Source organism: Pituophis catenifer, unplaced genomic scaffold (assembly GCF_029215685.1).
Source record: "Pituophis catenifer annectens isolate HBS135680 unplaced genomic scaffold, rPitCat1.0.hap2 SCAF_2, whole genome shotgun sequence".
In the NCBI taxonomy this organism is placed as follows: Eukaryota; Metazoa; Chordata; class Lepidosauria; order Squamata; family Colubridae; genus Pituophis; species Pituophis catenifer.
The window spans coordinates 196,657,609-196,670,757 of record NW_027256882.1 but is presented as its reverse complement, the minus strand read 5'-3'; the positions used below and the strand labels follow the sequence as shown (position 1 = coordinate 196,670,757).

General features: G+C 38.4%; 1 protein-coding gene across 3 annotated transcripts in view; it reads right to left on the bottom strand.

The window, feature by feature from the left end:
* RBPMS (RNA binding protein, mRNA processing factor) overlaps positions 1 to 13,149 on the bottom strand; it is a 117,070-nt gene that overhangs the window by 11,798 nt on the left and 92,123 nt on the right. The window contains exons 6-7 of one of the 3 annotated variants that reach the window (XM_070935405.1): positions 12,768 to 12,898; positions 9,393 to 9,416 (exon numbers count right to left, since the gene is read on the bottom strand). The exons of 1 other annotated variant lie outside the window; for it this stretch is intronic. In XM_070935405.1, coding sequence (XP_070791506.1) covers positions 9,411 to 9,416; positions 12,768 to 12,898 — 137 coding nt within the window. In that variant the 3' untranslated portion in view covers positions 9,393 to 9,410. Of the gene's footprint in view, positions 1 to 9,392; positions 9,417 to 12,767; positions 12,899 to 13,149 lie in introns of those variants that run through there. One more of the 3 variants, XM_070935404.1, reaches the window with a different exon arrangement.

The window sequence follows — 13,149 nt, the reverse complement described above, 5'->3', positions numbered from 1 at the left end:
GGAGATGGAAAGGGCAGGCAGCGGAGTAGAGAAGCATCAGAGTTTGGAGATGAGCAACTGCCTCCCCCACTGGATCCTCGAGTGTGGAGAATGGAGAGGAGACAGAGTCAGTGCAGGGCAACCTGACTACTCGGGAGGAGGGCACCTCGCGCCTCTTCACAAGGCTCACCTGGAGAATAGGATTTAAGGAGATGCTGGGGGGATGGGCTTTTGTCAGGATCAAGTGTGGTACATGCCAGCAACACTTGCCACAATTCAAGAAGCCTTGCTGTTATTGATGACTCGCTGCCTTGTTTTGCTTTGCCTTGCTCGGCTTGCTTGCCTTGCCCTGCCTTGCCTGCTGTGTGCGGGTTGCAATGACCCAGCTCGGCTCCAGTTTGTGCCACGGCCCCAGCAAACACTCTGTGCAATGACGATGCACGTGACCAAGTGTCCTGAACTGTTTTTGTTCTCAGAACTGTGCTGCTCTCTTTTTCTTCTTGCTTCGAGGAACTGCTTGAGGTGTGTGTACATGTTAAAGTCTTGCTCTTGGGCTTACAGTGAGGTGTAGGGTTTGGGGGAAAGATTGGTTTAATAAAAAAGGATTCCATCCTTCGCATCGCAGGTGTTGCTTACGTGCCCTGCCCCAAGTCATAACAATGAACTGAATATAAAAACATGATACTTGGTGCTGCTAGCAAAACAATGCATGTTCATTTGCTTCATGAAGCATTACATGGAAGTCATTACATCAGTATATATATCTTGCTTAGAAATCTTCTGAACCACTTTAAAAAAACTTACCAAAAACAACAAAGAACACAACCAATAAAGCAGCCAGCAGATGAAGCAATTTGACATCTACTATCAGATAAAAAGATAAACCACTACATTGCTGCTAAATGTTATGAAAAGCTCAGATAAAATAAATTGGATAAATCTGAATCACTCATGTCTGCAGAAAGTTCTGAACAAGAGGGTACAAAAATGAGTAGCTCTTCCATATTAACAGGCAGTGGCATCTGCAGGAGAGTCCAATAAAACCAAGATGGTGATGGTGGCAGCACAAAGACCCACCCCGTTTGTACTTGTCATCATGATATGCACATATAAAGGGACAGGGCTTCGCTTTCACTGCTACAGCTGCCATCTTGCCTTTTTTTTCATTCTCCCTGTGAATATCCTGCTGCTGATGCCATACCATATCTTTTTTCCTCTACTGCAGGTGTATTGCACTACATTCCCCTCAACGCCACTCAACACCAAAGCCAAGAGATCAGGAAAAAGCTCTAACAGTTTAGAGTATTTAGATGGACTACAAAGTAGCAGGACAGGAGAGCAGACCTAGCACAGCAGTCAAGTAATATGACCTGAAAATCAAAGTTGTGCAAAAAAGACATCCTTGTAACTAGTGAATGTACTACAGATTTGCACTCCAGTACAAGGGCAAACTCTTTAGATGGACAGATCAAGTTTTAATTCTGAGAAGGAAGGGAGGAAGGCAGTGGTGAAATCCTCTGCGGATTGCCACTGATTCACTGCCTGCGCATGCAGGGTGCACATCATATACGCCCTGCGCACACGCATGAACAGTGCATGCATGCGCAGTGCGTGCCAAAAGCACCACCCGAACGGGTGCGAACCGGTAGCATTTCACCCCTGGAGGAAGGGATCTATGGATTTCCAGAAAAACTGCAGATTATAGGAACCATTTGTGCTTCAATTTGAGATGTAGACAACACAGACTCATCCCCAACAGCCTGCACCTATCTTCAACAGTGAAGGGAACACATGGCAGAAAACATTGTGTAGCCAAGGCTCCATAACCATTTGCACTACTCAGGTGACCCTAAGGACACAGATAAACCTCCAAGTGGCCTCAACAACTCTCTAACAAAAATGCAAATGACAAGCTGTCTGCAAGGAGTATAAATCCTTCCATTCCCCACTATCCAGTTAAGAGCTGAAGAAGCTTCTTGGATGAGAAGCAAAACGTCTTCAAAGAAAAACAAGGAAGTCCAGTTGTCTCCTGGTAAACCACTTTTGGGAGGAAGGGATTCCATTCCAAATAAACTCCCTCCTTGAAAAAGAGTAAGCTTCTTCATCCTCTTAGAAAACTACCTTCAAAAGCCTTAATTAAGAAGCTGACAATCTGTCACTTCCTGCCTGATACACTAGGGTTATCCCACTGTACATTGCAACAACCCAGTGCTTGGCAGTCAGCATAATGCACCAGCCTGGTTCACAGGTGAATAAATGCAACAACCCAATCCTCTCATTTGTCTTATTCACAATTTTAAAAATGTAAAAGGTAGGCATAGGAAGTATAATGCATGAAATGATCCTAATAGAAACTAATCCATCTAAATCATAGCTGTTTTATTAGCTTCAGCCAAAGCATACACAAAAACGAGACATCTTTTGTTTGCTTTTTGCTTTGTCCCTCAGGCTTTTCCCTCACTGACACCTAATCACAGCCTAAACATGCTTTGACATATTTTTAGGCCTTATTTTGTCTTCATTTCATCTCCAGCCCATGAGTGAAACAGCATTAATTCATCCTTTGATGTACCAGTATTAAATTCAATATTATCTAAAGATAGCTTTAATTTATATAAAATATATCACCATAAACTTTGGGGGAAGTCAGGGAGCAGCAGAGAAAGAAAGAAAGAAAGGAAGGAAGGAAGGAAGGAAGGAAGGAAGGAAGGAAGGAAGGAAGGAAGGAAGGAAGGAAGGAAGGAAAGAAAGAAAGAAAGAAAGAAAGAAAGAAAGAAAGAAAGAAAGAAAGAAAGAAAGAAAGAAAGAAATTTGTTGCCAACTAAGGAATGGGCAGAGGGCTCTTCAATGCAATGGTGAGAAAAATCCTGAGTCTGTCAAACTCTGTGCATCATCAGAGAGACAAATGACACAACATGCATTATGTGACTTATGAATTTGCAACTGATGTTGGGACTCTAGCACAAAAGGCCAGGATTTGTTGGCAGTGTTCCAGACATGACATTATAAAACAAAACAAAATCCCCACCATTCAATGAGTACTGAAGAAGCTTCTTGAATGAGAAGTGAAATGTTTTCAAAGAAAAAAAACCAAGGAAGTCTAATTGCATTTTGAAAGGCACCTTTGGCACAGCAATTGGTCCTTCTTGTGAATCAAATTCTGGACTCTCATGATATGCTCTCCACCAACTTGCACAGAACCTTATCAGGAGAGCAAAACCAGAAGACTCCAAACTTAATGCAATGCCAACAAGCCTTGATTGTCACTCCCCGAACCAATCCTAAATTTGTCACCAAATTCTAATTTTTAGTGGTTCATAAACCAAACAGGCTCAATGTTAATTTTAAATTTGTTTTTAAGTTTAGCTCAGTTTAAATGTTGATTATATTTATTTATTTAGGATATTTATATGGCTGCCTACACGCTCATAGCGACTCTAGGCTTAGAAGCAATTTAATCAAATGTATTTTTCTTCTGGTAGTTTATAAGCCACTGAAAAGCCAACTAAGCCCTTGGCTGAAAAACACTTTGGTACTAAAGAAAACTTAGTTATTTACCATAATTTCACAACAATCTGCACTAATTAAATCTTCAAGAGAAGCATTATCTGCAAGAGAAAGGGGAATAATATGGTTTTATTAGTATTTGAATTTAAATACTTAAGACTTTTTTAAGCTCAAATAATGTTTAAATGTGACCCTTTTAATTTGTTTTAATCAAATACATTACAGTCCTGATAGTTGAATGTTTTGCAGCAGGGACAGTATGGGAAAAAAAGGAAAGACAAAAAGGTAGAGAGTTATATTAGTTGTACTATTAGATCTGGAGTAAATCTGGGTGCCCAGCTCCATTTTAATTCTTACAACTGCTTGGCACCCACACTTTTCCAAAGTCAATTTTTATTTGCTCCAAATTCTACTCAGGATTAGAATTTGAATGTAAGAGTTTGCACTGGTTTCCACTTCCATGTTGATCAAATAATTGTCTGCCAGCTTGGATGGAACAATAGAATACCTTAAAAAGAACTCTTTGGCTCATAAAGCATTGGATTAAGTTCACATATGCAGCAGCAAAAACATGTTTACACTTGTACACATTGGCAGTCTATAGCAACCAAGGAAATGGACAGCCTTAAAATGTTCACAATGCACACATTCCATGGGGGCTAATGGCCTTCTCTTTGCAGTTCTGTATTCCTTCAGTATAGGGGTTTTGAAATAGAGAAGCCCAGTACATTTCAAATATTTCAAATAATTTTTTTTTCTACCAACTCCTCACATTCACCTTATCTCCTGTGCAGTTCTGAGACAGTTTACAGTCATCCTTAGTTGTTCCCACATTAGAGCATTGTTTTCCCCTTTCATCAGGCAATAAACCACAACAGTTTTGTCACAGGTACAAATTGATGTTCTTGATCATCCATTCAGATGGTGTTAAAATCAGGTAGCCACTAAGGGTGGTATCAGCTAGCACTTATACTATACTGTATATTGTCCACCACTATGGGTAAATACTTCCTCCTCTAGATCCATCAATCTAGCTGTCTTTCTCAACTTTAAGATATGTGGACTTCAACTCCCAGAATATCCCAGGAAAAATGCTAGCTAGGGAATTCTGAAAGTTGAAATCCATATATCTTAAAATTGCTATGATTGAGAAACATTAATCTAACCATTAATTTGCCTCTCAATCCCTCCATCCCTCTCAGTCCATCCATAGTAAGAAAAGTAATCAATACGTATTTTCTTACTAGCTGGTGATATTTGGTGGGAGGGAAAATCGTTATTCCCTGCCCTCAGTGTGCCCTATTTCTAGGGTAAAAGAGCATTGTGGGCATCATGCCTGTGCCAAGACAGGGGTCACTAACAAATTTTAACATGTTTGTGCTGAGGAAAAATCCTACAACTTCCATATGAGATAATCTCTACATAGAAAGCAAGGTGCTAGAGCTTTTTGTATGTACCGGTATCCAGTAGTTGTTTGGGTTTTTTGCAGGTCAGATATTGTTACCCTACAGATTCCCAAGCATAAGGATCATTTTGTCAATAAAATAAACCAAAGAAAAATTTGCTTTGTTTGCTAAATTAATATAAATTGCACAGTCCAGACTGGATTATACCAAGGACTTAACTAGTTCAACAGTTTCCTCCATTAGTGACTAACCAACATCTACAAAAAGTAATATACTGTACATCATTCAGGTCCTTCATTGTGGGAGATGTGTGGTCTAGAAACATAAAATTTAAATAAATATGAAATCAAACAGGACATGAACCTTCTCATGCTTTTGCCTTCTTGCTACTGGGAGCTTCTAAACAATGAAAAGGTATTAAGTCACATAATCATAAACTGTACTAATTTCACAAACTCAGTCATTTTTTTTTTAAAAAAATTGATTTATATGCCACCCTTCTCCGGAGACTCAGGGCGGCTTACAATGCGTTAAGCAATAGCCTTCATACTTTTGTATATTTATACAAAGTCAGCTTATTGCCCCCACAATCTGGGTCCCCATTTCACCTACCTTAGAAAGGATGGAAGGCTGAGTCAACCTTGAGCCTGGTGAGATTTGAACTTGCAGTAATTGCAGGCAGCTGATGTTAATCACAATGCTTTTAGTCTGCTGAGCCACCAGGCCCTTGTATGAGATACCTTCTTTCATCTGACCTAATTTTAATCACCCATTGATAATTTTATAATATATATGTCACTCTCTTTCAGCTCAATTCACCTTACAGGGTTGTTGTTGTGGGGAAAATAGGAGAGGGAAAGCATGTTGGATATTTTCACCGTCTTGAGTTATTTGTAAAAACAATAAACGCAGGATACAAATAAATATTTTCAAATAGCTTAGCCGGTATTTTTCAGAAAAAAAGTCTGAAACATGTTGCTGTTTCTTCAAAGAGAAACTCTTGATCCTTCTTAGTTTTCTTCTAAAACAGAGATTAAGGACAATGTAATCAGAATTTTTGAAATAGGGTAATCAGTACCACAGTCCGTATTCCAAATGTAGCCACATCAAATGAAGATACTGGATTTTATTTTCAGTTCTGTTCATTATAATTCCTAGCACAGAATTTGCCCTTTTAATTTAACTATGACTATATTGTGAATGGTATTTCCAAAGAATTATATACCAGAACTCTAACACGTTTTCTATGATTAATCAGTCCTAGTTCAGAATGAACACACAGACAAAAACACAGATTTTATTGTTTTTATAAGTAACTCAAGGCAGTGAACATATCTAATACTACCACGTCATCCTATTTTCCCCACAATCACCACCTTGTGAGGTGATTGGGCTGAGACAGAGTGACTAGCTGACTTTCATGCCTAAAGGGGGACTAATCTTGCCATATGGGGAAAGAATCTGTCTTTGTTCTTGGCGTTATCCTCAATGATTCTCACCTCCATGCCTGCAGTCCAGTGGACGCACAACAGAAAGACCTGACTTCTTTGGAAGGATGTGCCTTCAGTGGCTGGTGTGTGGCTCTTTATTTGTAATTGGAGAGGGTGATTCTCTGCCTTGCTCTTTGTCTTGCAAACCGACTCCCATCAAAAGTGGGAGCAATATGGAGGATCAACAGGCCAGATTTGTTTAGCTCCCAGTGGGCAGGGCTCATTAACACTGACAGCATGCTTTGAAACCACAAAATACAATAACCTGTTCAGCAAGGTCAAAGTGAACTAGAAAACTCACTGTCAAAAAAGCAGAACATAAAACACATTAGAGAGAAGATGCAGTTTTAAATTATGCAGATCAGAAAACATTTGCAGATTTCTTGGGAAGATGAACATTCTCCAGGATTTTAGACTGCCGCATGATTTAATCCACTGGAAGCAATGGAAGTGAAGTTGCTGACTAACACTGATTAAAATCAGGTTCCATGTTTCAAAACAGTCACAGTGACCCAGTGAGGCAATTGACTATTTGATCCAGTTTATGAATATGCTTCATCTTCACACAATGATATACTTGGTCCTGAGGCTGGAATGAAGTCATATATTTATTGTATGGTACAAACTTTTTTTCCATCCTTCATTTTAGAAGGAAATTTGGGCAGGGACAGATCTCTACCAGATGCTAATCATCATCCAATCACTGATCCATCCTAATATAGTTCAGTCAGTAATCTGATAATCTTTTAAATAAAATGGTGAGGAATTAAACCTGTCACCATCTACATTCCAAATATGGATTGAGCTACAGGAAGTCCTTCACTTACAACCATTCATTTAGTGACCATTCAAAGTTATAACAGCACTGAAAAGAATAACTTATGACCTTTTTTACACTTATGACCGTTGCAGCATTCCCCCTAGTCACATGATCAAAATTCAGATGCTTGCCAACATTTATAATACTTGCTGTGTCCCAGGGTCATGTGATCGAGGTTTTGTGACCTTCTGACAAGCAAAGTCAGTGCGGAAGCCAGATTCACTTAACAACCATATTACTAACTTAACAGCTGCAGCGATTCACCTAACAACAGTGGTAAGAAAGGTCGTAAGATGAAGCAAGACTCATTTAACAATGGTCTCACTTAGCAACAGAAATTTTGGGCTCAATTGTGGTTGTAAATCAAGGATTACCTATATATCTTTTTAATTGGGAAACATCTTAATTCAACAATTGGATTGCATTTTTATTTTGTATAGCCATAATTCTCCTAGAGGCAGAAGATTTATTATTTTATTATTTCAGTAAGTCTATTATAGCTGTCTACTCTGGCAGACTGCAAAATTTAATACCAGGTCAAAATAATTAAAAGCCTTTAATGCTTAAGTTATTCAAGAGTCACCCATTTTATGAAAGAATGCCTGATACTGAGAACTTTATAAAGGGAACTCAATGCAAATTAGTCTCAATTAGATCTGCTTTGTTGTTTTGAAAGGAAATTAGTCATGATTAACTTTGGCTGGATTTACTACCTCAGAATTTTTAAAAATCTCAAACAGACCTTCATGTGTTTCAGCTAGTTACTCATGGTAAATTAAACTGACTTTGCACAGACAAACCCTACTGTTTTTTTTACGTTTATCAACAAATTAAAACATTAATCCTTTGGGATACTATCTATTGTTAATCTAGGCATACTTGCAGGGTCAGAAAGTTCAAAAAACTTTCATAGCAAAAATTATCTCTTCTTTGAAATCAGTTTTTTTTAAAAAAAATTTATACACAAAATATTGAGGAGGGGAGAGAAAAATATAAAAAGAACAAATGAATGGGGATCTATACTATCTAAATCTGGTAACTGTAGATTAAGTAGCCTTTGTTTGTTGTGAGAATAAGGATTAAGGTTAGGGTAAGTGTAAAAGTATATAACGAAATGGACAGAAAAATGGTTGGGAAAAAGGAGCTCTTTTAAAAAAGAAACACAAAGGTGGAACAATAAGGAAAACGGGAAAACATTAAGAGGCTAAACAAACCTTTGTATTAGAGATTTTAAATTTTAAATAATGTGTCCCTATGGCAGGACAACCCCAGTGTAAGGAGTCCATTCTATCATGGCTGCTAACACAATTTCCAAGAAAGTGGATAGGGACACTGTACCATGACAGCTCTCCTCTTGAGCAACGGCAATACAGACAAGCACATCTGTCCCCTGAATTCCTCAAGTTAATTTCACAAAGCTAATCAGCATTCAATTACTCTGGAAGTCTGCACTCAGGTATCTCCTTGTGTCTTCAGAAACATTTGGGCCATCCCCACCAGCAGAAGTTGTGAGCCAGCAATACTTCCAACGAAAGCTCACACCAATTTCTTCTAAACTTGCTGAATGTTTTTGGCTATAAAGGAGCATCCAAGCATGCAGGATTACGGACCAGACATGCTCCCCAGGCAGTCCCCAGTGATTAAAGCCATCCATGTTTCATTACTTTTCCCCTTTGTTGGTTAATTTTTAAGTAGATTACACCAGCTTTCAGAAAACATTAGGAGTTTCAGGCAGCAAGGTTCAAGGAGCAGGAAAAGTGTTTGTGACAGAACATACAGTACATTACTTGGCACTGTGATCTCCCACTCGGCCAGATGGATTTGGAGATTTTCACATGCAATCTGCCTTGTTGTAACTCGTGAATAAAAGATAGTTTTCCATTCCAACCTAATTCACCTTTTTCAGTCCTGTCACAAATTGTTTTCCTCAAGTTCATGGTTTGTATTCTCAATCATTTTCTGCAAATTTTCAGACAATATCTTTTAGGGGAAATATTGGCAAAAATGCATTTGCTAAGAAACATTAACACACTCCATTCGATGTGTTTCACTTTTTATTTAATAATAGCACTATGTTAACTGTGAAATATTTAAGAAGAATACATGTCAAGCATCCTGTATGCCTCAAGATATTTCCCAGGAAAGATGCTGTAATGACTTCATAGGTAGTAAGAAGATAAAAACAGTGGTCCTCTCTTCAAAATTTAACTAAACCTGTAAGAAATAAAACAATGCATGTAATCAGCAGGATAGGTCTTTCTGAAGATGCGTTGGAGACTGCATAAGCTCCTGATATTTTCACAGCAGTCAAGATGGATCGCTTTTGCCAGGCATTTAATTATTAATATTTGCATTGGTTTTAAGAGATGTCGGATTTTTATTTCTGCACATTGAATTTTATCAATTGTTAACTGCTTTGAGAGCTGATTGTATAGAAAATATGGATATTGAATAGCAAAATAGTTATTTGTAGTTTCATTATGTCAAACAATCAAGTACCAGCCTATAACATTCAACTGGTCCATTTCCCCACCAGAAAAGATAGACCTCAGTTGTGAAATGCATTGATTCAGATTAACAGGGATCCTAATGCCAGAAAGGAATAATTCTATGCCTCCTAGCAAACTAAAAACCGGCACTCTGGTCAGTGAGGGGCTGGCACACCACAAGGAGATGTAGTAAAAAACAAAAATCAATCTTCAATCACTTTTTGAGAGCATGAAAAATAAAATATTAGCTGAACAGAACTGACATATTAATCAACTGTTTTTAAGAGAAAACCTAGTTAAGAGGCTGCCTTTCCAAGAATTGCAGCTGAATGTCTATGATTCTCAAATTCTAGTACCTAAAGAACAGAGTAGGAAATCTAATTATGTGGATTTATGAACTTGAAGTCATTCCTGGAATGTTCATAGCTAAGACATCAGATATTGATTCCTGGAGTTTTCAACATACAAAGCAAACATTTTATCACATAACCTTAATCCTAACCCTAATTTATGATTCAATTAATCAATAGTGTTACCTGACAGATTAAGCTAACTTGGCAAAACTTCTGTTTCTGGCATGTGTGCTTTCCATGCTTTTCCCAGTTTGCTCAGAAGAGCATATGAGAACTTCCCATCCAGCCCACCTCACTTCGCTTAAACACTTGATGCTGGATGTTTTCAGACTGTTTAACATTCCTAAGAGATAACGTCTACCTGGATTACAGGAAGCACTCATTGATATTCGCATGGTTGACTTGTATAAAAGAGATGTGCCTTTCTGAACCTGGCCTTTGTACCTGTAGCATAAAAGAGTTTATGATACAGAAAGCAGAATTTTCATTAGATTGAAAAATTAGAAGCTGCCCTGGATGCCAGAAGAAATATGACCATTATCTAGCTTAGATTTAGTTAGCATAATATTCTTTCATAGAGAACAGTATTTGGTTTCATATAACAAAAGCAGCCCAAATTTCCAGTGTCTCTGGATGCTGGACCAGTGTGAATATTGTTCTCAGTTCCTATAAAATAGATCTAATTAGTTGCTACTAGAACTTTATACTACTAAATTGGGGGAGGCATTTAAATAAAACCCTGCCCCTTTTATAAATATTGACACATGTACAAAAGAGGTGATACAGGTACCACTTTCACCATCTTTCCTGTTTGGACCTTCCCCTATGGACGCTGCTGGCTCAAAATATCTTGCTTGTTACCCACTGAACTTATTGCATCATCTGACTCTTTTTTAAAATGATTCTTTTAATAAAAAATGAATTATGAAGCTGCCCCATTGCAAAACAAAGCAATACACCAACCTCTACTCCTGCCATATTTCTGCATAAAAACCTTTGCTCAACTCCTCCCTCTCCCCTCCTTCATTGCATTAATATGGTAAAGAGCACCCTGTAGGACTTGTCAATTTTCAAATTAATTTGTATTTCATGAGTGGCCATGACAGAGATTCTGTGGGTGCCTCTGACACACCTTTTCAGTCATACCCCTGGAAGCCCTCCAAAAGCAATCTGTCTCCCCATCTAAAAAGTGTAATTCTTAAATTAAGGTATTATATATGACACCTTTTCTTTCTGACAAGACCATCAAAGGATTCAACTAACCATTCATCAAGTGTAAATTTACCAAAGTGCAATAAAATCCTACAAGGAAGGGGCTACAGAGACTGACTAAGTAAGTGGCAGAGAAACTTCCTTCTTGCTGCTGCTTTGATTTCTGCCTGCAAAGAGCCTGAAACAAATGTCTTCCCCCCACTCCCTTGTGCAGGGTGACTAGCTTACTCAACTCAATCAGGCCCTTGAAGCGGCTTACAGTTAAGGGATGCCCACAGCAAACACACCACAACTATCACAGAAATCCAATCTTCTGCTGCTTTAGAGAAACAAAAAGGTCACCTAAACAGGCTAATCTTCCTAAGTTTTCTTAAGGCTCAGGGAGTGTCAAAAAGGCAGAGAGGTTGGCCACAGCCCGTGCCTCTCCCAATAGTTTCACAGAACATGCCAGATGTGCAGATTTACAGATCTGAAAAGGGCATAATGTGAAGATTGGTAGTAAAGTTGTAGTACTTTTTCATCAATTTTCATCCTAATGGTGAACAGTCACTATAACAAGGCACTGAGGGCTACCCATATTTGCTTTCACACAATTGTAAATCTAAAAGTAGTCTAAATCCGTTTTTGTTCAGTTCTAATGTTTCAGTTCATTAATGCTTATGTAGATCATCATATTTGCCAAACATCTATTCAACATTTTACTCATCACTAGAAAGTACACAAACAACTAGAATAGCAAATAATTACAAGCACATTTTCACTTGGCAAATGGCTATAAATACTCACTTCATTAGGATTAGAATGTCTTCAGAAGCAGCCAGTTTAAAGCCCACTACCACGGCTACTGAGACAAAACAGTGACTTCAGTGATGGATATGGTTGTCCACTGCAACTAAGATGCACACACTAGGATGAGCTGCATCTAAATTACTACTGATTGGGGATAATGATATTTCAATAGGGAAAATGATGTAATTGTTATTAAACAATTTGCTGTTCGAGATCTTCCCAACTTACCACTTATCATTGTTACATGTAAATTTCCTCTGCCATTGGGTATTGTTTTGCTTCCATGTGTCTTCTTAAGCTACAGGTACACTTGTATTTATAAGTATATTCTTACATACTTTGCCTGGATCTACTTCAAGACCTGTGAACCTTGGAAGTTAAAACCACTGAAAGGCAAGTCTGGGGAGCACAATCCATATATAAATATATATATAAGAAAATATATATGCGTACAAAGACCCGGCAGATATTTCTATTTGCCTGAAGTGAATGGAGGTGAAATTGCTCAAGAAGAGAAAGGTGTTCTATCAGGCAGAAGGGTGCTGCCATTTTACCAAGGATGAGTCCAGTGATCCCTAGAGGATGGGTCAGTTTGATTGAGGAGTGATCATTAATTTCGCTCTTGTGACCCTATTAGGCAGACAAGTGTTAGTTGTATGGTGAGCTCTGAAGAGGATCAAGGAATAACGTGGGTGAAGATGTGACTGATTGATATAAATTACCTGGGCATGCAGTGAAGCAGGGTAGGTGAAAGCAGGCGGAGGTAGAGCAGGTGCTAACTCCGCTGGGTAGAGAGGGTACGGCGCCCACACTTCAGGGCTACTGGGGTAAAGTGCAGGCACTGTGAGTTCATCTGCAAGAGAAGAATAAGGAAAGGTCATCATTAAAAAACAATAAATGCAGAAAACAAAACGGCAAATTGTCTCCACCGCCAAATTAAAGAAGTGTCTCTGACCGTTCCTCTTTCCTCAAAAAGCAAAAATGGAGAAAATCAGGGATAAAAGTTTGCTCTGAGACAACCTATGAAAAATCAACATCTATATCTTACATTAAAAAACAAGGACATTTTTGAACAGAGGGATAACAGAAGGCAGAGAAAATCAA